This window comes from Wyeomyia smithii, chromosome 3 (assembly GCF_029784165.1).
Source record: "Wyeomyia smithii strain HCP4-BCI-WySm-NY-G18 chromosome 3, ASM2978416v1, whole genome shotgun sequence".
Classification (NCBI taxonomy): domain Eukaryota; kingdom Metazoa; phylum Arthropoda; class Insecta; order Diptera; family Culicidae; genus Wyeomyia; species Wyeomyia smithii.
Window position 1 is genome coordinate 76,371,991 of NC_073696.1, and position 27,238 is coordinate 76,399,228.

A 27,238-nucleotide genomic window follows, 5' to 3' on the forward strand; every position below is an offset into this window, starting at 1 on the left:
CAGATCTGTATCGGGTTGTTTATAGAACTTATTAAGGGTACCAATCAAACTAACTCGACAAAAATTCATCGGTTTGCTAGTACATAATTCAAACAACGGATTCAGATTCAGCATACATTCTTGTTCCCCATTGCCTACCATGGCAAATCCTGATTTTGTTTCACCCCATCTTACTAAAACAAATAACGGTTTTGATCGCGCAATAGGCTTCTAAATTTTCAAATTTTTATTTCGCGTAATATGCATCAGTTATCACGAAGTTACCAGAGTTGTACCTTATTAAAACAATTCCTATCCTGTGATACTCGTAGAGATGCAGTGGTACCCGCGGTCTCTAAACAAAACGAGTATCACCATCCCTTTCCTTCCTAAGTAATACCGCCTTTTGGTCGTGGCCTGTGTCGTTATTGATCAGTGGTATAAGTATTGTGAACCAGTGAAAATTGCACGATGCACGATGTTAGCTAAGCTCAGCTAACAAGAAACATTATCTTAATTCTTATTTACTAATCAATATTCCTTCAAGAGAGCGAGTAATGGCGCTATAACCATAAGCTTAAAAAGCTAGGACTAGAGCTAGTACTCAGGTTCCAACCGTAACAGTTGAAGCGAGTAAAGGCGCTATATCCTTGGTTTTGAAACCCGAACTTAAGGAGGAAATACCTATGTTCCATCCCAGGAGATTGGTCAACAAAGGAGTGCAATTTCTTAGCTTTGTCACTCCCAACGAATTATATTACCTACTTCATAGATACGGATCGGTTGGTACGGATTGTCCCCGTTCTTAGATTACATTGTATTATATTGCGCTACACAGTAGGCCTGGCCGTTGACAAGAAAAATGTATTGAAATCATTTTTTAAAAAATGGTGGATATCATTTTCCAGGATCCTTTCATGTACTGGCTGTGTTAGTGTAGACTAGACTAGAAAAGGTATCAAACAATCGTTTACAATTTCATTATCAATTCGCATGAAAAACGGATTGAAAAACAAAACTTTCTCAAGTTTAACAGAAATTAATGATCGATTTTCGTAGCAAATGTTAGCAGAAGAGTAGGTTTAAGGGTTTTTATGCCGTCGAACAATCGCCTCAGATACGCTGACAATTTTTCGTCAAGCCCAAACAATGTAATTCCCTTCTTTGAAACTTTGCTTAAGGTCGCTAAATCACCGATGGTGTCTGATTTCTAGAATACTTCTAAATCACCGATTCCAGCTTTTGCTACATTTCATTAGAAACTGAAGAGTCCAACACTTTTAGTTTGTTGAAGATAAAGCTGAGTGTTTGGCAGACATGTTTGAGAGCATTTGAATGCCTATGTAATTAATGTGAATTCGCGGCCACGACCCAAGTTACACTGACTGAGTTTTATTAATTTATTTATTTCTGGACGCATTGATTTACGGGTTTCAATTTTTTTTTTATCAATTTATAGGGTTCAAAATTTTTTGTCAATAAACAAAGAAAAAATCAAGCAACTATCCGCTTAGTAGTAAACTTAATAGCGAAAAAAGACATTAGACGAAGAAAATATTTCTTAATTTTTCGTTTACCGAATGAGACAGCATATATTTTTGACAAATAATTTAAACGAATAATTTGATATTACACGGCAAGTAAATATTGATCGTTATTTCAAGCTAATATTTGCTTCGTATAATGCACACTTTGATGCTGCTTTACACTTTTACGACGTAAGTTTCGTGTTTCGATACGATATTTAGTTATATTGCAATATTGTATGGAAAATTTTTCGATGAGCTCGGGAATCAATATTTCTATTCCTGGGAATCGGGAATCCCGGGAAAAGGTAATTCCCGGGAAATCGTTCCCGGGATTGCAAACCCTAATACCAACGATGCATGTGAGACTTTGTAATGATGATGCCGCTTCTTTGCACACCAGCCCTCCGTATTCTACCCTCCAATGCGATGTTGAACAACAAGTTTGACAACCCGCCTCCCTACTTCAAACCATCTAACGTCACGAAGGAGTCCGATATCTCACCGGCTATCCTGACGCATGATGAAGAGCCTTCAAGGGTGGCACGTATCAGCCTAATTAATATTGTTGGGAAACCATGTTCGAGCATAATTCGCCATAACTCATTTCTCTTAACTGTACCGTACGCTGCCCTGAACTCAATGAACAGATGGTGCGTCTGCCGGTTGAATTCTCGAAATTTATCGAGGATCTGTCGCAGAGTGAATATTTGGTCCGTAGTAGAGCCTCCCCCTCGAAAACCTTATTGGTAATCGCCAACAAAGGTCTCGGACAAAGGCCTCAGTCTATGGAACAGAATACGGGAGAAAATTTTGTAAACGGTGTTGAGAAGGTTTATACCCCGATAATTACCACATTCCAGGCGGTGGCCTTTCTTGTAGATCGGACATATGAGACCCTTCAACCAGTCCGAGGGTAATTCTTCATCGGATCACACTCTCAGCATGGTCCAATACAGCTGTTCGCACTCTATTTTAGAAAGTTCGGCTGGAATGCCGTCTTCACCAACTGCCTTGCAGTTCTTCAGCTCTTTCACTGCTTTCTTAACCTCGTCTATGGATGGTGGGTCCACAGCTTTGCCATCATCCTCAATCACTATCCTGCTCCTTTTGACTTAGCTGTTTTCTTCACCATTCAACAGCACACTGAAGTGTTCTTTCCAACGCCGAATAGCAATGTCACATCGTTGAAATAAAGCAGAAAAAGCGGCTTCGTATTACTGCCTTGTGGTATTCCAGAATTATTAGATAATGTGGTGGATGAGCAGGTGCTCAGTAGCCAATCAATAAATTGTTGCGAGCTTTCGTGAACGTATTCGATGATCAATTAGATCAGAAGCTGCTTACATATCAGTGTATGTGAGGTCGATCTGGACTTTCTGCTCCATATACATAGAAAGACTGGTTATGCCCCGATAATTCCTTATGTCACGCCGACCCCCGCTTTTGAATACAGGAAACATGTTAGACTACTTCCGAATCTGCGGGAATTTTCCTTGCTCGAATGATCGGTTAAAATGCGATGTAGAGGTTCAGCTAAAACTGTTTTACTACTGCTGGAATTCCATCGGGCCTCACAGAAAACAAGTTTCAATTTTTTTCGCAGCTGCCACTATCATATCCGCAGTAATTTCAAATGTATTTAGATCACCTAAGTTAAGCGGTACATCTGCTGAAGCAATCTCAGCATCCAGGCTATGCATCTGGAGTCAATTTCTGACCTGATTGGGCTTTATTAAGGTTAAGGTTGATATACCGATATTGTGTGGTATTCGGCCATTTTGGGTTGTTTTCAGAGACCGAAAGTCATCATCTTAAAATTCAAAATGGATCCAGGGGTTGATTTTTGGTTCTGTACATCATCCCGATCATTTTAAACTGTTTTCCGGAAAAAATATGAAATAAGTGTTTCATTCATGTGAGACCACCCAGTCTTCCAGAAAAGGGAGAGGTGTCAAACCATCACAAAAATATTTCTTGTACACTGGAATCCTCACTTTCCAAATTTGGTCCCATTTGCTGGATTAGTTCTTGAGTTAAGTAGAAACTTGTGTTTTACTTGTATGAGAGCCCTTCCTTCCAGAGGAGGAAGGGATGTCAAACCACCATAGCATTATTTCTTGCTCCAAAAATCTTTCACATTCCAAATTTTCACCCTGGTCGATTACGTATTTCAGACTTCAGACAGACAGACAGAAATCCATAAAAACCCTCACTATTTCTTACTCAATATAGTAAGTAATAGTTACGGTAAAAAGCCATTTCTTGAAAAATAAATGAAAATGTAAGGAAAAATGAAAAAAAATATCTCTCTTCAATTGAAAGTACTTTGTTCGATTAATGTTCGATTCATAATTAGAGAAAAGGAAAAGCGGAGCGAGAAAAAAGAGAGGAAAAACCGGAGAAGTCAATTAGTATAAGACACTAAACCCTACAGGCCTCGAATTCATTTTGTGTTCAAAGTTAAATGTCCCATGTTAACTAATATTCTTCGATCAATATCTTTAAGTCTAAAGTAAAACAAATTAGGACATCTACGAAAGCAAAAGGTAGTGCTAGTTTTATTCAAAATATTTTTTTCAATTCAAAACAAACTAATTTGTCTGTACAACTGCTCCATTCGCATTTCTTTTATTCAATACACATCAACTAATTTTTCTGTCCATCCGCAACCTGCGGTTGGAACTCACCCGTGTCTTCACTATCAATAAATTCTCCATTGAAAAACAGTATGGCACGCGGCACAACTCGTTCCTTAATGTAGTAGCCTATTTCGAAATCGAACTCCATAAATTGCTTGTACGTTGCTGAATCCGTTTTGGCGAGTAACTTTTTTGGATCAAAAAAATTGAAAAACGAATCCACGGAACGCTCAGTTCCGTCTACTGTAGCCAAGGTAAGATTACGTCCATCTTTCCAGTTAATCTCGCATCCAGTAGAATCGTAAATTTCAAACCCGTCGAACGACAAAAGCTTCTCCACGTCTGGAACACATTCCATTTCGTATCGTTTGGTGAGAGTATGATTACTGAAGTAGTCATTCGGACCAAATTCGAATTCCAGTACAAATCCAGACCGCGGCTGATTGATCGAAATGGACCGAACGTCCAGGAGGCACTTCAATGCTGGTTCATCTTGCTCGTGGAGCATATCTTGCAAAAATGGAGCCCTTTTGAACACAGTCAACCAAAATTCAGGGATCCCGTTAGCATCGCTAGCAACTTCTTGCTGCTGCGATTCCGTAGCTTCGAAACCATTTACTATGCGCCGTCTTTCTTCGAAGACACCTGATAAACTTTTCTGGAACTCAACCTCCAACGAATATATCTGTTTGTGAAAATCGGCTTCCTTGGTCAGAAGATCTAGCTGGATTTGTTTTAATGCCTCAATTTTGCTGTTAATACTGGGGGGAAGCATGGTAATCGCTTGCAGCTGCTCTATTTTGATACTCAAATCCAGAAATCGATGATAAAATTGGTCGTTTTCTACTAGGTGGTTTGACTGTCGTTGGCAAAAAGAAAACCAGAAGAAATGCTGGAAAAAATTGAGGAATGATTTTTCAATCATGACTACCTAAGATTTGAAACATAGCTGATTTGAGTGGCCACAATTTATACTACGAAATGCATCGTGTATAGCCATCTGCATGTCAAATAAACGAACACACCGGCATGCCGTGTGTTTTCAACAAATAACAACACTACAAAGATCATTAGACCCAGAATCCAGTTTGGATTATAGCATTGATTTGACAATTATGGAGATTGTCCAACTACATGTTCAATCAAAGCTACTAAAAGTTCAATGCAATTTTGGTGTAAATTTGGAAGAAACCTTCATGAATTGCATTAGTAAATATTCAAGAGTCAGACCTTTTGGACAATAATTTTATTCAAATGGGCTTGGGTATCGCAATCTCTGAGTTAATAGCGTTTCCTTATTTACACATGTTGATACATAATGGTTAAACAAACAGTCCTATTATAATGATCTCTATCATTATCTATCATGAATCTATCATGAAAGTAAAAAGAAAGAAGATGTGAAAATTGGTCCAGCCATCTCTGAGAAAAATGAATGAGATTAGAGACTCGACTCGAGTATACGTCCCTTTCTAATAGAAAGGCAAAAAATCACGATGCAATTTTTCTTTCAATTACTTGCGGGTTTGTTATCAAAACGAATTTTTATTTTCAATTTACAGTGAAAGGAATTCCCTGAGTAATAATAAAAGTTTTCCTCACCATACGGTGAGTGGATTAAATAAACTTGTAAAAATATCACCCCACGAACTTTATTACCCAACCACGTCGACATGCAAAATCAATAAAAGGATAGCGTGTACACAAACGCACATTTTTCGGTGCTATTCCTCCGAACACTTTTCTTGCTTGTACACAATCTGAGCTTCCCTCGACAACAGCAACAGTCCGATAATAAAATAAATAGGGCAAAGCGGTAAAATAATCTAGGTCAATGTGCTATGCTTTTCATCCCCGTCAACCGAGCATACTTTGAGGCTAGGAAAATTTTGCCTCCTATCTTACGCATCGTAAACGTACACACAAACAAAAACACGCTCACAAAAATATCTCGGCTGAAATTCTCGTTATGTTGTGAGTGGGTAACCATGCATACAAAGTACATTCTATGAGCGATTTTCCGTTTGCGTTTCCTTCTTCAAACACAACCGTCTCCTGGTTTTCACCCCATCATAAACATACAAACAGACGACGGAGGATTCCAACTTTTCTTGTCTATAAGCAATATATTTGTTGGCTTAAGATTAGATATGCGCTTCTGTAGGGTTCGAAAATCCTTCAATCGGAAGCGCAAATAGAAGTGATTAGATAACATGATTCTGCTCACCAAAGTGTTGAATATCTGTTGCAGACAGTATCAAGTTCATGTTTGGTTTTCAGTTTTTTTTATCTTTGTAATACAATGTTTTTGACGGGAATGTTTTCTCAGCAGTTCTTGATTGGATAGCTCTTTAAAAGAAAACAGCGTCACAACACGGAACTAGCAGGGTGGATCATGAGCTCATCAGAGTTTATTTTCATTTTCTTTTGCTGTTCTTCCACATTGTTGTGTGAGTCTAATTTGTCATCTCTATATATAATATATATACTTCTTTTCCGATTCAATTTGCAACTTGCAACTTTTATATTTTATAAATTATTGGACTTATTTGTTATAGAATATTACGAAACACTTATTAGCATTAACAGCGTGTCATCACTCGGTGGGTAACCACTGCTTCCACTTGAAACATAATATATGGAGGCGCACGGTCATGTCTGCTTACTGGTCAATCTGCAGCTTGTGGATTCAAATGCGATCATTCTTTCATTCATTTATTACAACTGAATAACAAATTATGATTTAGAATTGTAAGCTATATTTCACATCAGCTCTAATAATCGATGTATAAACACCGGTTTTCTTCACCTTTTCCAGACGCGACAATTACCAAAGCTTGCAACAATATTATATCTAACAATATAATACAGCAAGGTGACTGAAATATTACCCCATAAAACGATTACCGGACGACACAACAGAGAGAAATTTGATACATCAGCAACCGTCGAGGTGAGCAAACCTTTTGACGGAACGTCCCCAACTTCTGCCCTTCGTTCATGATCTGCGGTTAAGGTGGATAACCTCCGACAGAAACAGCAATCCAGCTCGCCTACGGAATGCCATAATAATAAGCGGAAATCGTTACAGGAAGTAGTAGGAAAAGCAATAGAGGCACCGCTGTCCGCTTCACTTGCACCGTCATCATCGCTGCCAGCTTCAGCATCGCCGTCGTCCTCATCGTTGAACGCGACGACAGCTCCGGCACCCAAAGTTGCCATCACACGGCTTAGCTCGGATATCACGACTTGCACAACTACTACTACCACCACCACTACCACGCAACTCGTTACTTCGAAAGGAGTATGCACACTGCGAGTGAAAATCTTTCTCATCAAGCATCTCTCTAAGCTGGTGTCGTGCAACAAAAAGATGTTTCTACCGGTCAAGTCAAACACGTGAGTTCAGTCTTTAGTATTTTTGTTTTGATCATGTTCAAATTTTATTTAAATAATAAGGATTTTCCGATATTAGAACTTTTAATTGTTCATAAGGCACACTTTACCAAACTATTTAAGTTCTATTTAACATGTTGCGATTTTCTCACAGTAAAGCGGAGAGAGTCTTACGCCGGACTAATTTTTTATATTCTAATATGTGTTACTTTATCATGATTGACAACGTGGGTGCGATGCTGTAACATCCCATTTGCTTAAAATAGACCTTAAATTTTTCGACACGAGTTTCACCATCAACGGGCCTACTGGAAAGGCATCGTACCTCGCGAAACTGACAGGGAAACGAACGCGCACAAATTATAATTTCGTTAGCCATTTCCATCCTCCAGCATGAAACAAAACAAGGAGGATGTGTCCGTTCTTGAACACTGGCAACCGTGAGCTGGCTTAATGTGGTTTCCCTTCATGTGGCGTCATTCAACTGTGTGTTAAGTGTGCAGAAGTACATTTTTTGCCCCTAAAAGCATGTCAAAGTATCCCTCCCGTGCTCTTGTTAACGTCTGGTTTGACACTTGGAACCTAAATTGCAAAATCCAGCGCTCTCGAAAACAAAAAATCGGTAGGGTTAGAGTGCCATCCACCCTCAGGGACGACTATATTTCGGTGATTGCTGTGATTCGCAAGTCACGGGGGTATGAACTCAATGCACGTTTTCATCTTTATGTATTAATTCAGCCATTCCATGCATAAAAATTATATCCGAAAATTTATTTGCTCCGATCACACGCAAAATCGCTATACTTGGTTTTAATTGGAAAAAATAATAACGTGTTTTTGTTTGGCCCTTGGAATGATGCTCTCTGTCATTGGGTTGCCCAGTAATCGACATTTTTAACAAGTTTCAATTTTAAAAATTTGTTACTTTCGAGCCGTTCAACCGATTTCAAAAAAAGATACACCAAAAAGGCTTTAAAATTAAAATTAGCTACTATGAGAATGTTATGAAACACGCCGCTCTTTGCCGTTTTGGAAGGTTTGAGACTCAGAAAATCGTGTCGTTCATTTTTTTTTATTCGTTGGGAAATTTCGCATAAATTACAAAATTTTCAAAGGTACAGACACAGGAGGTACATTTGATTGTTTTGGAGATAGAATTCATTCAATTTTTAATGTTCACCATCACCACCATGCGTCTTCATTGAAAAAAAAGCTACAACTTGTATCGTATCTCTATTTTTCCTTACTTCACATAGTAAAATTTAAAAAAAACTTCCATCAATATATATGTTTTAAATAAAATAGACCTGTCTTAAGTTCAAACTCATCTCTTCATCGCGCTGATTTCCTGATCCTCTGAAGTACTTGCTTTACAACTTCCTTAATTTCGGATGTTTCAATTGTTTTGAGCTCCTTCTTAATTTTTCTATCAAACAATCGACGTTTTTTGCTCTGTAACCTTTATGGTAGACCATTCGCTTCAAATTTTCTCAGAAAGTTTCAATAGACTGCAGCTGTGGCACATTTTGAGGATTGTATCTTTTCGGAATAAACCCGATATTGCCTTACCGCAAATCCGCTAAAGTGGAATTAGCATAGTGTGACAATGCAAGGTCAGGCCAAAACACTAGTTTGTCATTTTTATGGTACTTATATACTAAGTTTTAAACCCATTTTATGCAGATACTCATTCCCCGTTTTTGGATAAATCTGATATTTATTGCTCATTCACGATATGATTTCGCCGACCGACCAGGCGTTTCCGTCCTCAATTTCGCTCGAACTTTGTTCTCTTGCAAAGTGCATTTTCGCCCGGAACCAGATTTTCTTTTGAAGGTATTTCCATTCTCGAAGAGTTTGTCAATCCAATCTAAACATATACAGCTCTGTCTGTCTGTCTGACTGTCTGTCTGATTCATATAGGCTTGGAAACTACCGAACCGATCGGCGTGAAATGTTGTATATAGGGGTTTTAGGGGCCGGGAAAGGTGACTAAGATAGTTCGAGACCCCTCCCTCTCCTGCAAGGGAGAGGTCCAATACAAATGAAACACAAATTTCTGCATATCTCGAAAACTAACCAAGCAAATGGAACCAAATTTGGCAAGTGGATGTTTTTAGGAGATACAAATATGTCCATGTTGGTTCGACACCCTTCCCTCCTCTGGTAAGGAAGGGTCCCATACAAATGAAACACAAATTTCTGCACATCTCGAGAACTAACCAAGCAAATAGAACCAAATTTGGTAGGTGGATGTTTTTAGGGGCAACAAATATATCCATAATGGTTTGACACCCCTCCCTCTTCTACAAGGGAGGGGTCCCATACAAATGAAACACGAATTTCGCACAGCTCGAGAACCAATCAACCAAATACAACCAAATTTGGTATGTGAATGTTTTTAGAGGTAACAAGTATGTCCATAGTGGTTCGATTTCCCTCCCTCTTCTGTGAGGGAGGGGTATATAACAAATGAAAGACAAATTTCTGCTTATCTCGAGAACTAACCAACTAAATGGAACCAAATTCGGCAGGTGATTGTTTTTAGGGGTAACACATATAATGGTTCGACTCCCACTTCTACAAGGGAAGGGTCCCATACAAATGAAACTCAAATTACGCACAGCTCGAGAACCAATCAAGCAAATATAACCAAATTTGGCAGGTGAATGTTTTTAGGTGTAACAAACATGTCCATAATGTTTCGACACCCTTCCTTCTTCTGGCATGTCTCCAAATACCATTTCGAAATCCAAGAGGGCGACTTATCGTTTCTGAAAAATAGCGGCAAATGACCAAATATTACCCAATATGGGTAATATTTCCGGGATTGTTATGATGCACTGAAGCCACATGTTTCTTCAACCAGATTAACGCTCAGAGGCCAAAAATTGTCTCCTAATGTCATTTTGAAATCCAAGATGGCGACTTCCGGTTTCTGAAAAACAGCGGCAAATGACCAAACACCACCAAATATGGGTATTTCCGGGATTTTTATGACGCACTGAAGCCACAAATCGACCTCAGACAACATTTTGAATTGTAAGATGGCGACTTCCGGTGTCTGGAAAACAGCCGAAAAAGATCAAATACCACTCAATATGAGCGTTTCTTCAACCAGATTGACGCACGGAGGCCGGAAATTGTTTCCAAACGCCATTTTAAAATCCAAGACGGCAACTTCCGGTTTCCGAAAAACAGCGGCAAATGACCAAATACTTCTCAATATGCGTATTTTCGGAATTGTTAGATGCACTGAAGCCACAAATCGACCTATCAACCTCAGACAACATTTTGAATTGTAAGAAGACGACTTCCGGTGTCTGGAAAACAGCCGAAAATGACCAAATACCACCCAATATGGGTGTTTCTTAAACCAGATTGACGCTCAGAGGCCGGTTTCTGAAAAACATCGGCAAATGACCAAACACCAACCAATATGGGTATTTCCGGGATTGTTATGACGCACTGAAGCCACAAATCGACCTCAGACAACATTTTGAATTTTAAGATGGCGACTTCCGGTGTCTGGAAAACAGCCCAAAGTGACCAAATACCACCCAATATGAGTATCATCGGATCCAAAATGAAGCAAGGAGCTATAAATTGACCTTAGACAACAGTTTGAATTGAAAAATGGCAACTTCTGGGAAACAGCCGAAAATAACCGAATACTACTACATATGGATATGTCCGTAATCGAAATGATGTAGAGAAGCCAAGCATTGACCCTGGACACCATTTTGAATTAGGAAATGACCACTTTCTGTTTCTGCAAAACAACGAAAATAACTGAAATGCACCCAATATATATCCGGAATAGAGGTCATGTACAAAAGCCAAAAGTCAAGGATGTTGCCAAAACCAATCATTTTAAAACGATTTAATCCAATCGCAAGGAATCAATGTATTTGAAATGTTTAAAATTATTAAATTAAACACTAAAATAGGCGGGACGAAGTTTGCCGAGTCAGCTAGTAATGTATATAAATGTTTTTTTTTTATATATCCATGATCTTTAGAGTAGTGGAACACTTCACTTTTAGATTTTTCTTTATTTCGCTCACTTGACAGAATCGACTGGTCGTATTACCAGTTATATAAAATTGGATCTTCATTTTGTGGAGAAGGATTTTTCGATTTGTGCAGCACTTTGAAATCGTAGACCAATTTAAAAGTTGGTCGGATTTTTTTCCTCACACGTTATTTCCGAAAATACAAAACAAAAAAAACAAAAAATCAGCAAAATCAAGGTTTCCAGACCTGGAGTTTTTCGGCTCTAAACAATTCTTTTTAACGCAACGAACAAAAATATCCAAACAGCATCAGCCCTCGCATGTTATTGTTATTGTGCTTAGTTTTATTACAGTTCATGCTATTTGAAAGGTGGAAAATTTTCACTCAACTTCCCGAAACTGTGGAGTTCAATTTCCTGTATTTGCGTTAATGCAGCCATATTTGTGAATGCAATTTCATTCTAGTTATTTGAATAACCAGTAAAAATTAATTTTGAACGCTGTTCAGCAGAGCAAAGTATGAATACGATGTTTTCAAAATCTGAAAAATGACAGTTTGTTGGTTATTGAAAAAGGAAACGATTAAGCTAACAACTTACCCATAAAAAGGTTGGAAATGATAAAGAGAACTTGAAAACGAAGCCCGGTTCTACCTCCATTCGAGTTTTAACCCTAATAAAAAACATTACTCATAATAAATAAAATATTTTAATTAATTTTACTATACCTTAAGAGAAAAAACAAATACGCCTTAGATGTCAGTAGATTAAGCCCGGCATAATTACAGAATATTGCTTGCTCAGTTAACTTTTCACTCTACATCGAAACACGAGAATATATGAACAATTGCTTTTTCTGGCCAAAAATTCCAACTTACCGAAAAGGAGATATCATTGCCAACTAAACAATAGAGGAAAATTTGCCACACCATTGTTGCCAAGTAAGACAATGCAGACAGTATTCCTAACAAATCCGTACTTCGAACAACAGCAATCCTGTCATGCAAATAATAATAACTGAAGCGAACACCTGAACAAAGATTGAAAGACTGAAGATGTCAATTATTTCGTGTTGGAATCTGTAAATAAAAGTTAAACAGTTGGGTTACACTAACGGCAGTTCATGCTACTTCGCAAATCGATGCTGATCAATCATTCCTGATTTCGCTGGAACTTTTCACAGTTGTTCCTTTTCGATAAAGAGGTCGTGTTATGATATCAGTTCTTCATGTTGACTCACGACTGTTATTTCAAAAAGGCATACACTTTTTAAGCGGGTTGTTTTTATGCGTTTTTTAAACAGGATATTTTTACAAAAACGCGGATTATTTTTACTCGTTTCGGAAGATTATTTGTACGCGGTATCAAATAAGTTTAGTATAAATATATCGAATCTATCCTTTTAAATGCTGTACAACCAACCGCGTGAAAAGCGACCCCAGTATATCCAAATATGTGACTGATGAATAAAATATTTTATATCATTTATATCATCTCCGCAAAGTAATCAAGTTGCGTTTCTACAAAAATAATATACACTGTGGGATTTTTATTTCGTGCCAGATTGTCACAAAATTTCAAATGTCTCAAGAAGACATTTTTTAAAAATCTATTATCTTCACATGTTGAATTTAGCAACGTTTACTACTAGATACCTGTCAAAATTTGAAGCTGGTAGAAGGAAAAACAGCTTATGGTCCCCGTGGCTCTGTGGTTAGCGATGTCGGTCGGCTAGCTCTCCCACACGGTTGTGATATCGGGTTCGATTCCCGATCGAGTCGAGGATCTTTCCGAGCTGGAAATTTTCTCGACTCAGCACTGGGGCACGGTGTATCGTTGTACTTATCCTACACATACAAAATGTGCCAAAAACAATATCGATAACGAATTCTCTCAACTAAAATCTAGTTGATCGAGACCGCTATTAGCCCCCAGGCTAAGCGTGCGATATTGTTTTGTTTAGAAGGAAAAACAAAAAAAGGTAAAATTTTCAACAAATCTCAACTTTTTTAGATTTTCTTTACCACATTCGAATGTTTAGCTTACATTGTGTAGTTTTTGCAAAAAAATGTTTTTTACGAAGTATACTTTTTGTTTCGATTTATAACTATTTTCTTACCTTTTCCAAGAAGAATTTTTAATTTCTTATGATGTAAGTTTTTTCTGGAACGACAAAAATACTATTTACAACTTTGCTGAAGACAAAACATGAATCAATAAAAAAAATTAGTGTTTTTTTGAAAATTTCAACTGTTTTGTTTTTTATTCCACCAGTACCAAGTTTTGACAGGTAGTATAAACATTATCAACTTCAATATGAGAAAAAATAGATTTTTTTAAACTGCAATATTCTGTAACAGATTAGAAAATTTTGCACATGAAAATAAATTTTACATTACCTTTCTGGAACCGCAACCTTTTACCTACAACTTTGCCGAAGACAGCATTTTAATCAAACAAACCGTTTTTTTTTTTTTTCGATATAGCATATTTTTTCCATCAGTCACATTTTTATAGGTCCTTCTAAAACAGCTGTCGAGAGAGTCAACATAAAGAACTGTTATCATAAAATAGCCTCTTTGTCGAGAAGGAACATTTTTCAGCAAAATCGGAAATGACATGCTAAAACAGTTTTTTTTTTCATTTTCTATGGAATGCCTCACCAATAAATTAAAAAAGTGTTCTCCAATTGCAAATTTGATATGAAAAAATATTTGTTGCACTAGGAATATAAATTAAACATCAACCATTTTAAACATTTTTTATGATTACAATCATTTGAAATTTATCAATTTGGTCTTGTTTGCAAAAACAGATTTTTCTAAAAAATCTCGAAAAATCAACGATCTGAGAATACTCAAAAACTCTTTCGGATCTTTGCATCTAAAGGCGAGTCACTTGTATAAATACCTCACTAAGTCTCTATGAAATATAACGAGTTCAACCAGGTCGCCATACGTATCCCCATATAGCTTCGTCAAATTGATGATATCCTCTCTTTTCTGTGATGTTTCTTTACACAATTCGCACTGTGTTTTGGAGAAATATTTCATTTCCCGATGGTGGCGAATACCTAAACCGGCTTGTTGGTATCCTAGCTGAAATGGCCATAATATCCAAGTGGCTAATATAAAAAATAATCTGAAGGATGATTTTTTCCTACCTTGCTCACTAGTATTCCAAGACGTTCAATCTGTCCGTGCACCTGAGCTAATAATCCAGTTACGAATGTGTCCGTTGAGGAACTGTAGGTAGCACTAACCAAAATTCCAAATATTTGATACACGTAGAGTACTCCATATATTACTGACGAGCTTCTGTAGTCAAATGGATACCCAGCTAATAATGGTAAGCTACCATCTGCCTTTATCAAAGGCGAAATAGCCCAAAAAAAGATCGTTCCGTACGCTACAATTACGAACAGAACTCCAAGAAGCCAAGTTTTCGCCATATCCTTCACAACCACTCTGAAATTAGTGATGTTGAGAACATACAAATTGAATGTGAATTTTCTTTGTTTTCATACTTCCGTTCGGCATCACTTTTTGGATTATACAAATCACATGTCACTTTCCGTAAACACTTTCGAATGCGGTTTATGTTCATATGAAATTTTTCCAACTTGAAAATTAGCGTTACTTGGGTCATCAACAAAAACGTAGTTTGAGCAACACCCTGAAAAAATACATACAATGATACCGTCGTCTTTTTATTTAACAAAATGTATTAGAACCATCAAATCGTCGACGGTAAACAAATATATAATTTGCGTTAAAGTGTAGAGATACATGAAAACGAGTCGAAATGTAATATCTTAAATAATTAAACTTAAATAATTGATATATCCAGCATTGGTAATTGAATATTTCAGGTACACTGTGACAGGAACTAGCAAAAGTGAAGAGCAAAAGTGCACAAATAGTGAAAGAAAGTTACTTTTTGCTGGGCAAACAACTTTCACTCAAGTCGTATACTGACGCCCTTTTGTTGATTCATACTGTCGTGACTGACTGCATCCATTAAATTGTCAGCCATCACGCCGCCTAGAGAAATCTGCCGATAGGCCTGGCAGAGCGTAGCAACTCCAGAGGTGTCACACGAATGAGCGAGAAGCACGCAGAACACGCGCTTTTATTCAATTTACTCTTCCGAATACTGCGGCTAATATTCCACCGCTGGCTGAAATGTGTCGCCTTCCAATGCTATCGCACGAATAAACGAGAAGCGCGAAGACAGGCGCGCTTTTATTCAATCAACTCTTCCGAATACTGCGGCTTATATTCCACCGCTGGCTGAGATGTGTCGCCTTCCAATGCTATAGTACTAATCAAACCCTCGAGTTGTTGTTTAAGTTTATCTGTATTTTTATGCTTTTGTAGGGTATAATACATGTTTTTTACAAGTATAAGTGATTCACATTACTGTTTTCGTCTTTAATGTGCGAGTTTTGATTTTCGTTTTACTAAGCTTTCTAATTGTAGAGATTTTGAATTTTGGATTGTCCACTTTGGTGGCGCTTGTTTGAAAGAAAAGAAAGGAAACTACTAAAAACTACTATTTACAGCTTAAGATTACTATTTACAGCTTAGAACTAACTTAACCTACTATGTACAAACCGCTTATTAAAGCGTATTCTGAATGCTGACATTTATGTACAAATTTGGTTTTGGTTTCTGTTATTCTGGCATCTACTTTTGGAGTAACTGCTTCTTGGTGGAGATCTGTGATCCTGGTGTCATAGGGACAATCGAGGATCATCCGTAAGATTCGGTTTTGCGCAATCTGTATTTTGTTCCTGTGAGTTTGTGCACATGACTCCCACACCGGAGCCGCGTAAAAGACTGCGGGGGCAATTATTTGTTTGTAGACTGCCAGTTTGTTTGTTCTTGAGAGGCGAGATCTGCGACAAATAAGCGGGTATAGTGACCGAACCAAAGCTGAGCACTTAACCAGTGTCCTCTCCACATGCGATCGAAAAAGAAGCTTCTCGTCGAATAGCAGCCCAAGATAGCCAATCAAACCCTCGAGCTGTTTTGTGCCTCTTATATACGTTTTCCTCGATATAAAATGCAGAAGAAAGGGAAGTAGCCCCGCCCCGAATTGGATTAGATTTACGAATTTCTTTCTAAGGAACCTTAATAAGAAGAGTTGTGATTAGTTGAACTCAAACTTTTCGTTTATTCTATTTTGTTTTTTGTTGTTTTTTTCTGATAACCTGAGCTACTCCTACAATTCCCTTTTTCTCTACTCTCTACTCAAATATATGGTACAAGACCATGCCTTTCAACTTCTCTGGGATTCTTCTATTTCGTTCAGGTCTTATATCTGAACACATGTTTTGATTTTTTCCTCCTACTCCACTGGTCTTTCCAGAATCAGAGTTATCTCCCTTCGATTAATCTCGTCGTAGGTTCGCATTAGAAACTTGAATAGCTCTTTTAGCATCCCCTGCATTCCTGGTGTACACAACCCCGCGGTCGCTCTGCACTACTAATTTTGCTCCATCTCTAGCTATCACGGTGAATTTTTCAGCACCAAAGGTAGGATCTGTTTTATGTAGTTTATGCTGAATAAGGACTACTTTATCTCCTATAACCAGATCAGAATCCTTGGCGCTTCTTCTGCGATCAGCATACTGCTTGCTTTCAAGTTTCGATGCTGTATCTCTCTCTCGAATTTCTTCGAGATCTAAATCAGTTGTTGCATCAGTCCAAAGACAAGGGAATGTTCCCCAAAATTTCCAACCGACCAATAACTCAAAAGGTGTTACACCAAGCCGGGTAAGCGGTCTGACTATATTGTGACAATGTACGTAAGTATCTAGAGCTGTTCTCCAATCAGTGTTATCTAGTTTAGAAGCAGCCAATACCTTCTTGATTCCTTCATTTTGACGTTCCACTGCACCATTACTTTGTGGGCTATGAGGTATAGATTTACGAATCTTTATGCCTCTGTTTTCCCAGGTACTAACAAACTTGTCGCTTCGAAAAGGAGGACCATTGTCACTCTGTATAATCAATGGGTATCCCCAGACGGCAAACACATTATTGAGCGCCTCTATTGTAGATATAGCATCAATGCACTTCATTTCGATAACATATAGGTAGCGTGAATAGATGTCGACGATGACAAGAAATTCGCCAGATCCAAATCCTTTTTCCGTAAAAAAATCTATCTGCAGTATCTCCCATGTTCCTTGTGGAAGCTCTCTGCTTGATAATGGTAAAGGAGGGTTCTTTTTTGATAATTGCAAACATGTTTCACAGCGCTTAATATACGCTTCGACGGAAGTGCTCATGCCTGGCCACCAAAAATGATTTCTTAATATTCTCTTAGTAGCACCAACTCCCATGTGACCCTGATGGGCTGATTTTATAGCCTTTGTCCTTAAATCTGCAGGAATTATTACTTTGTTGCCTTTAAACACCAAGGCTCCGAAAACATGAAGTTCTTCTGCTTGTGATTCATATCTAGAAAAACCATTTTTTCCATTTATTCGTTTCAATAGACTGTCTTACTTCTAACAGTTCGTTATCACTCTCCGAAAAACGTTCAATTTCGTCCCATGTTATCTCTATGCACCCTGAGTCGATTAAATAAAGTAAATGTTTAACGTTGGCTTCCTCGCCGAAAGATTTAGCTGGCTCCGACTGCTTAACCAACCTTGATAATGCGTCAGCAACGTTCATTTCACCCGGAATTCTACTAACAACAAAATTGTAGGGTTGTAATCGCAATGCCCATGATTCTGCTCTGGTGACCGCATGCTTGCCAATTCGATGCAGGCCGCCGAAAATAAATTCATTAGACTCAGCATCAGTTCTTATCTTGAAGAAAATGTTAATTAAATATATTGAAAATCTTTCAACTCCCCATACCATAGCCAATGCTTCCTTCTGTGTATGTGGGTATTTTTGTTCTGTGGCTGTTAAAGCTTTCGAAGCACAAGCAATTACCCTAGGCTTTGAATTTGCATCGAACTGTATTAGTACCGCACCTAGGCCGTATGAAGAAGCATCTACAAATAACTCTGTTCTGTCTTGCTTATTAAAATATCCAAGTGCCTTGATTGCGCTCCAAGCAGTATTCTTCAAGAAATTGAACTCGTTTTCTAATTCATTATTCCAATAAAATTTTTCTGCTTTCGCTAAGTCGCGAAGTCTACGGGTTTTGTCTGCTCTGCTAGGGATAAATCTTTCGACAAAATTAATCAAACCCAAAAAACTTTTAACTTCGGCTTGTGTTTCGGGAACCCGAAAGTTCTTGATAGCTGCGATTTTTTCCTCCTCAATTTTCCATCCTTGAGACGATACAGTAAATCCAATGAACTTCACCGATTGTTTTGCTAACACGCACTTAGATTTTTTTATTCAGACGTTATGATTCTGTAAACATTTCATAACATTTGCCAAGTTTGCATCGTGCTCCTCTCTCGTTTTACCATGGACCAAAATGTCGTCCAGGTAGTTTGCTGTTCCTTCACATCCGGCAAGGACGACCGTTTGAAGAACTTCCTGAAATATATCAGGAGCATTTGAGAGACCGAACGGAAGTCTCCGGTATCGGTACAGTGCGTCTCCACCAAAAAAATTCGTAAGGTGGCGCGAGTCCTCATCTAATTCAATATGGAAAAAGGCCGAGGCCAAATCGATTGTAGAGAACCAATTCGCACCATGAAGCTCCAAAAGTATAGACTCAAGCGTCGGCATCCTGAACGGAGTTCGATAAATACAGCGATTGGGTCCTCTAAGGTCTATTACAATGCGAATGTCATCCTTTCCTTTCGGAACAACAAGCATTGATGAACAGAATGATCGATCCATACTTGGTGTCACTTTCTCTATGATGCCGTCTGCCAATAAGTCCTTGAGTTCCTGTTTTGTGAGCTCTTTGAACACTGCAGAAACGTAAGTGTACACGTTTCGTGCTGGAGGCATGTTTTTATTGTACTTTAGTGATATAGGTGGTATATTGAATTTTGGAAATTCCTGTGGTAATGATATAGTTTGTACCGAAAAATTCAAATACTCTTGAGGGGGTGCCGTGTGAAGGCGAATTGGTACTTGTAGCCCAACGTCTAAAACAGAATATCTCATGGCAGTGTTGAAACCCAATCTTGTGATCTTGCTTCATCCACAACATAGAATTTTTCTATCATGACTGGTCTGTCATTCGTCACAAATAATTCCGCAGAAAAATTAGCAATAACCTTGATCTGGTCGCTCATTGCGTAGACTTTTAAAGGTTTATCAGTGGAGGAACGCAAAGCCAAGATTTTAGATGCGGGGTTTTCATTGGCGAGTATTTCATCAAAGGAGAATTTAGTAATCGTATTAATTTGGGCACCGGAATCAATGAGAAATGTGACTTTGATTCCAGCTACTTTTGCTTCTATGAAAGCCGCATTTTCATTAGCAAAATTTATCTCACTTCCAACAAATTCAGAAGATATTCGACGTATTTTCTTAGCATCAACAGCGTGTTCATCTTTAACACCTTCAATGGCCGCAACTGTCTTCTCACTTGTTGCCTCTTCTATTTGGAAGGGACGTTTCAATTGTCTCAGTGGATTTGAGCACATGCGTTCAAGATGACCTATTTGACCGCAAGCCCGACAATCCTTATTCATCGCCGAGCAATCTGATGGTCGATGATAAATTCCACCGCATCTCCAACAATTTCCTTTAGCCTGGTTTTGGAAATTACCTTGATAAAAACCGCCCCGATGAGCTCCGCGAATGGCACCTCGATTTCTAAAAACACCCCTGTTTCTCCAGTTCTGTTGTGGTGGATAGTGTTGAGTTGCTACAGCTGCTACAAGTCTACCGCTATACCCATGTGCTCTCTGAAATTCATCTTCGTTCGACTGCTCAATTTCATGATCACGTACCAGGTCGATAAGGTCCTTTATGGTGCCTTTCTTTACCAAATTACGATGAGCCAGCTTTCGAACCGCAGCATCACGAGCACCTTTAACAATAACTCTCACCACCACTTCCATTTCCTCGTCTGGTCCATAGTTGCAAAGTTTGGCTGCTGAAGCCACACGACGGACATATTCGATGCTTTTTTCGTTGATTTGCTGAGACATCACCATAAGCTTTCCACGCTGAGACAGGATGTATACTCTCGATCCAAAGTAGGCATCGAGTCGGGCTATTGCATTCGAAAGAGGTGCCGTTTTTTCATCGGGCATTCCGGGTGTTGTGCAGGTAGTCATGTATACCTCACGCAGTTTTACTCCTGCCTTGACCTTAAAAACACTGAACTTAATTTGTTCATTTGTATTACTGATTAATTCCAATGAACAAGTCAGAAGGTCCTTCCAGTACTCGAATGCTCGTTTATCGATGTCCGTTTCACCTACTGAGGGAGTGCATTCCGGAATGTTAAGAGTTCCCAAAGTCCAATTATTCATAGAACTCAGCAATTGTGAATCGCCCTTTGCAACATTACCGGTTGGTTGAGTTATGCTAGAGCACCCTTCAGAACGTTCGTCCGTCAAATTTTGCTCCGTTGTCAGCTGTATCACTTGCTCACGCAGCATGTTCTTTCTTACAAGAGCTTCCTTCAGCTCTTTCAGCAATCTTTTGTTTGATGGCTTCCTGTAATCACAGAGCAATAAAAACTAATATTATCATTCTGTTTTATTTTTTTATATCTTATAACGCATAGTTCGAGTTCTGTTCTTTAAGCGAGATTAATGTTCTCGCCAAAATGACTCAAGTTTTTCTTCTTTTTTTTTTCAGTTCCGTCCTCTCATCGGAAAACTTTTTTTTTCTCTACCATACTTATTTGAATTCCGTCCTCTCATCGGAAAACATATTTCCATTCTACTATACTTAGGTATGAGCTCTGTACTCTCATCAAAACTCGAATAAATTATACAATCATGAGTCGGTTTTCAATACTTACTTCTTAAGCGTCAATAGTTCCCCACCGTCTGCGCCGGTCCCAAAAAAGCTTTTGTTGCAGTGTTCGTCTGTTTCGCTACCCGTGCTGTTCATCTAGAGCTGGTTACCGACTTAACTACGGCCAAATTCCTGCAGGCTTTGAGAAGATTTGTGGCACGAAGAGGACTATGCCACACAATCTACTCGGACAACGGACGAAATTTCATCGGTGCAGCGAACGAGCTGCACAACCTAATCAAAGACAAGCAACACCACCAAGCACTAGCCACCGAATGTGCAGCCAACAACATACGCTGGATCTTCAACCCTCCCAAGGCCTCACACTTTGGCGGCCTGTGGGAGGCAGCCATCCACTCCGCACAGAAGCATTTTGTGCGGGTTCTCGGCACTACTCTAGTACTCTACTCGCCCACGATGATATGGAAACACTATTGACGCAGATCGAATGCTGCTTGAATTCACGTCCTCTTACACTCCTAAACGATGACCCAACTGACGACGAGGTCCTTACTCCTGGTCATTTTTTGGTTGGGTCCGCACTCAAATCCGTTCCTGATTTCGACCTTGCGGAAGTTCCTTGCAATCGACTCACTAATTGGCAGCTAGTTCAGAAGAAATTCCTGATAATATGGAAGCGATGGCATCTGGAATATTTAGCCACTTTACAGCTGTCGTGACTGACTGCATCCATTAAATTGTCAGCCATCACGCCGCCTAGAGAAATCTGCCGATAGGCCTGGCAGAGCGTAGCAACTCCAGAGGTGTCACACGAATGAGCGAGAAGCACGCAGAACACGCGCTTTTATTCAATTTACTCTTCCGAATACTGCGGCTAATATTCCACCGCTGGCTGAAATGTGTCGCCTTCCAATGCTATCGCACGAATAAACGAGAAGCGCGAAGACAGGCGCGCTTTTATTCAATCAACTCTTCCGAATACTGCGGCTTATATTCCACCGCTGGCTGAGATGTGTCGGCTTCCAATACTATTGCACGAGAAGCGCAAAAACAGACGCGAAGACAGGCGCTTTTTATTCAATCAACTCTTCCGAATACTGCGGCTAATATTCCACCGCTGGCTGAGTTGTGTCGCCTTCCAATGCTATCGCACGAATAAACGAGAAGCGCGAAGACAGGCGCGCTTTTATTCAATCAACTCTTCCGAATACTGCGGCTTATATTCCACCGCTGGCTGAGATGTGTTGGCTTCCAATACTATTGCACGAGAAGCGCGAAAACAGACGCGAAGACAGGCGCGCTTTTATTCAATCAACTCTTCCGAATACTGCGGCTAATATTCCACCGCTGGCTGAGATGTGTCGCCTTCCAATGCTATCGCACGAATAAACGAGAAGCGCGAAGACAGGCGCGCTTTTATTCAATCAACTCTTCCGAATACTGCGGCTTATATTCCACCGCTGGCTGAGATGTGTCGCCTTCCAATGCTATAGTACTAATCAAACCCTCGAGCTGTTTTGTGCCTCTTATATACGTTTTCCTCGATATAAAATGCAGAAGAAAGGGAAGTAGCCCCGCCCCGAATTGGTTTAGATTTACGAATTTCTTCCTAAGGAACCTTAATAAGAAGAGTTGTAATTAGTTGAACTCAAACTTTTCGTTTATTCTATTTTGTTTTTTGTGGTTTTTTTCTGATAACCTGAGCTATCTCCTACACATACTAGAACTGTTTCACTCTCAATTTGGAGTGCAGTTTTTTAAATTTTTCTACCGTTTAATCAACATCTATTTTTCTTTGTTACACTTGTATGTTGCTAACTCCCTTCCTGCAAACATGCCAAAACTAACTGACATATCAACACTATAACAATGTTACGCTATGCTTTTCACACATGCCTTGTGCGAAATTAAATACAATTAAACATGAAAAAACATTTTCCCTGACATGTTTCAATCGTTTTCAAAAGAAATACGACTTATTGATTGCAACATCAATCTCTTTTCTGATACAAACTACTCCTCTCTTGAATACCAGGAGTACGAGTTCAACAGTTTCTCCTGAAATTCGTTTTGAAACGATCGGTGCCCTAACATGAAAGAATTTTCATGATTTGAAATCAGAATAGCATCAATAACTTGAACAATTTGGTCACGATCGTGTGGTCCCTAACTGAATCGTACACTGCCTGATAATAAGTCTTCAGTCACCAACGTGGTTGGCGTTTCGACAACAAGAAGTCATTGTGAAATTATTTTCAAAGGTATAGCTATGTGTTTTTTTTTTTTTGGTCACCTTACTATTTCTTTTGAAATAAGACTACGTCTTCCGCACTATATCGAGATAGATTCTGCGGAAACTAAAACCAAGGTATGACGTTTTAATGAAATACACTAAAGTCGCTTTTTTCGCGGGGGATACGTGCCGCGTAAAAAAAAACGCGTAAATTCCGGAATCCGCGTAAAAAAAACGCGTAAATTCCGAAATCCGCGTAAAAAAATCGCGTAAAAAAACTGCGTAAAAAGCGACCTTAGTGTATTTCAAACGGTAATACTGATGTAACCATATGACGGATCACAATAATCTATATGTCATTGGATTGATAAAATGATGGACAATTTTGTGATTCTTCAGTTATCATCATCACTTCATTGTTAAACAGTGAAAATTGAGTAAAAGTTTCAGGGTCGAATTTTCATGAACAATGTACCAATCACATGCGAGCACGCCTAATACAGACTTCATGAGTAGACACCAACTGCTTAATGTGATATTCTCTATATCATTGGCAAATCAGAAAAAAATGTCAGAATCTACCCATCCCAATAGGTCAACTCATGTTTGCTTCGTAGACTATTTTAATGTCTTGAAGGTGAAGCTTTTTCGGGAAATTCGTAACAACCTCCTTTATCAGACAGTTTACAAATTTTTGCACTAAAATCGCACAATAAATGTGTGAAATGCATAGCACAAAAGTTGTACTGCGAATATATTGCAATAGATTGAAATCAGAATATATATATCATATACACGAGAATCGGGATGTTCCGGTGAACTTCAGTTTCGGGCGAACGATCATTTTGGGGCGCTCGAAAAATCGTACTTCATTTTCGTGCGCTGGGTCATATGAACGACTTGCTCATCCCTAATAATACTCTGCAGCCAAAACAACCTTCAGTTATTCACGTTCCCCCACACAATGTAGTGACGCTGGTACCAGTAACGTGGAATCATATGCATATGAACAAAACCAGAGTCATAGCTAAATGTAAAATGTTTTGAACAAATTTATGTTTTTTTTAATTGTTAATGATTCAATGATGTTTTTAAATGACCGTATTCATGGAAGTGAACCGATCAGTTAATATTTTCATTAGTCTAGTCAGTAGCCAAATTATCAGGATTGATGGCTGGTTGCACTGTTTCAACGAGAGCAACCTGCTTAAAAACAATGTCAATACCAATACAAATCAACATGACGATACTAACACCAGTGGAAACTTTCTAAGTGTGGTATTTTGGAGCTGCCAAATACATTGAAAACACGCTAGAGCATGATTTGCCCGCAATCATTGTACTGGTTTCAAACTACATCAACAATTGCGCTAAAAACGCACAAATTTGTTCTGGTTTCGCACCATCCAACTTTTGCGTGTGTAATTAAACCTGATGTCCTGAAAGAACACATGCTGGCACAGGCAATAGTACTGCAGCGAACCCTGTATGAATAGAGAACTGGTTACTCGTCGCCAATCAGTGCAGTACTACCTTGGCGCTGTCGGCGCACAGTGGGGCGTGTTGGGCTAACGCGCAGGTATCGTGTTGTGACCTGGAAAACAATCGAATTGCCGTTTGGATTGTCTTCTTCTTTTTGTTTCGTATAGAAGCAAACATCAGAAGGTGCCGCACACTACCTTGTGCCGTCGGGGACAACAAAATTCTGTACGTGTCGGTAGAGGCAGATAGCAGGGTATTTGAATTTAGTGCATTGTACAGATAAATTTCGTTGGTTATTTTTGAACTATACTTTTCTCAAATTCATTTAAATAACTAAACACAGCGTATTTAAGAGACAACACAGATCTTTGAACAGGTAGTTGAACGAGCTGTACTGATGATTATATTTTGCTAGTGAAATGAATTCAATTCAGTACGACAATCCTGGTCGAAACTCGCGGTTGCGGTATAGAGAAAAACCAAATTCATTTCATCTTGATATTAGGGTTTCCACATTCATATTTATGTTTTTCAGCATCTGCAATAAAATATTATCTTCCAAACCTTACTTGTAATTGAACAACACAATGTAAACATTAACCCTGAGAGGTAATCATAATTTGATGTGCGTAAAAGGATAACCATGCGTTAAATTTCCCAACTTTCAAATGATTAAAAATACAAGTTTTTTTTTTAATTTTCTATGGTTAGTCATTACGACGTTAATACATCGATGAATAACAAAACCAGAATTCAGGTTTTATCATCTCTTCAATGATTAAGAAAAAACAGACACACTGTTAGAAGAAATGAGCGCAATATTGCTGAAAGCGAGGAGTCAAATTGTAGCAGACTATCTTTCCAGGGGGGCTGAGGCTAATGTTGTTTATCATTCTAGCCCAGTTTACTTTGAAGGTAACAGACCGATTCATATATGGTATCTTCGTTGTTTTTGGTATTTTGCAAATGATTAAAAAAATTTCTGCTTACTGATTTCGACTAAAACTGTGATTCTTCATCGTTTCTTTTACCATGAACTTGTAAATGCAGGAGAAAGTTTTATGTAATATCTTTGCTTGGCAGTTGTGAGATACAGACAGTCAAAGTAAACAATGATGCTGCTTTGGAATCGATGAGTGAGCCGTCCTTTACTAGACAATTAAGCATAGAAAGTAGTCTTTTTCTACTAAATCGTACTCAACTAAGATCTGTATGAAAGGTTGCCTCTTAGCGTATTGAAAAAAAAAATTGACTGTATTAGGATGAGAGGTATTCATTAATGTTAAAGATAATATTTTTTCTTCTTATATAGAGTGCTGCAGATAAAGAATCAAAATACAGACCCCGTTGCCAGAAATTCTTTTTCATGACTTTTTTTTACTTTTTAAGTGGCCTATGACGACCTTAACAGGAGATATGGCCACCCATGAAATTGTTTTTGTTCCAAGTCGGTCATCCGCTTCGGTAACATTAAGAAACAAAATACCTTTCTTGTGGAGGATGTTAAGCTTAAATTGGTTAAAAAAAACAAAAAAAATTAAAAATACGATCAAACATTATTGCTCGTTTTTGGCATATGTGTGCCAAAATCGTACCGTGTCAAAAGTAAAATGGGCTCAAACCAAACAGAGCCTGCAGTCTCAAAATGGAATATAAAACTATAGTAGTCCTACGTCAACCATGCAGTCGTGTCTTGGTTACCACCCTCCTACTTATTTTTTTGCTTTTTGGTTAGTTTTTATATTGTAGATTTCCAACTCAACAAAAACTTGGTTTGAGCAACACTCTTAAAAATATTTGCAATAATTCCATGCCTTTTAAAACCAGTCCAATACTTTATCGACGAGCACATCGTCGACGTCTAAGCAAAATAGCATTTGCGTTAAAGCGTGGTTGCAGCGTTAAAGCGTACCAGTGATTCGAAAGCACCACCCATAAATTCGATAGGCGATTGTCCGTTCTCGCGATCTATCGTCTAGTGGCCTCATTCATGTAAACTTCAAAAATGTTAGGCGTAACTCAAAACACCCAATACAATTCTCGAGATTCCACTCTTTTCAGTAAAAATTGTCACCGTAAAATATTTTTATTAT

General features: G+C 38.6%; 3 protein-coding genes across 5 annotated transcripts in view; 1 reads left to right on the forward strand and 2 right to left on the reverse strand.

The window, feature by feature from the left end:
* LOC129729339 (kelch-like protein 17) overlaps positions 1-27,238 on the forward strand; it is an 83,779-nt gene that overhangs the window by 22,616 nt on the left and 33,925 nt on the right. For all 3 annotated transcript variants that reach the window (XM_055687851.1, XM_055687854.1, XM_055687853.1), the window contains exon 2: positions 6,966-7,546. In XM_055687851.1, the coding sequence (XP_055543826.1) occupies positions 7,521-7,546 (26 nt within the window). In that variant the 5' untranslated portion in view covers positions 6,966-7,520. The remainder of the gene's footprint in view (positions 1-6,965; positions 7,547-27,238) is intronic.
* On the reverse strand, positions 4,113-5,084 carry LOC129729341 (nucleosome assembly protein 1-like 1). The gene has a single exon (XM_055687856.1). The coding sequence runs from the start codon at positions 5,070-5,072 to the stop codon at positions 4,155-4,157; it is 918 nt and encodes a 305-aa protein (XP_055543831.1). The 5' UTR covers positions 5,073-5,084; the 3' UTR covers positions 4,113-4,154.
* Positions 16,801-22,341, reverse strand: LOC129729340 (uncharacterized). Its single transcript, XM_055687855.1, has 2 exons — positions 21,474-22,341; positions 16,801-21,163 (listed from the first exon to the last, which is right to left on the reverse strand). The coding sequence occupies exons 1-2, from the start codon at positions 21,563-21,565 to the stop codon at positions 19,651-19,653; spliced, it is 1,605 nt and encodes a 534-aa protein (XP_055543830.1). The 5' UTR covers positions 21,566-22,341; the 3' UTR covers positions 16,801-19,650.

Excerpts from the sequence above, each read along its gene's own strand:
- LOC129729341 (XM_055687856.1), bottom strand. The coding sequence starts at position 5,072 with ATGATTGAAAAATCATTCCTCAATTTTTTCCAGCATTTCTTCTGGTTT.
- LOC129729340 (XM_055687855.1), bottom strand. The coding sequence starts at position 21,565 with ATGAACAGCACGGGTAGCGAAACAGACGAACACTGCAACAAAAGCTTT. Across the intron at positions 21,164-21,473 it reads GAACTATTGACGCTTAAGAA|GAAGCCATCAAACAAAAGAT; the intron begins GTAAGTATTGAA and ends CTGTGATTACAG.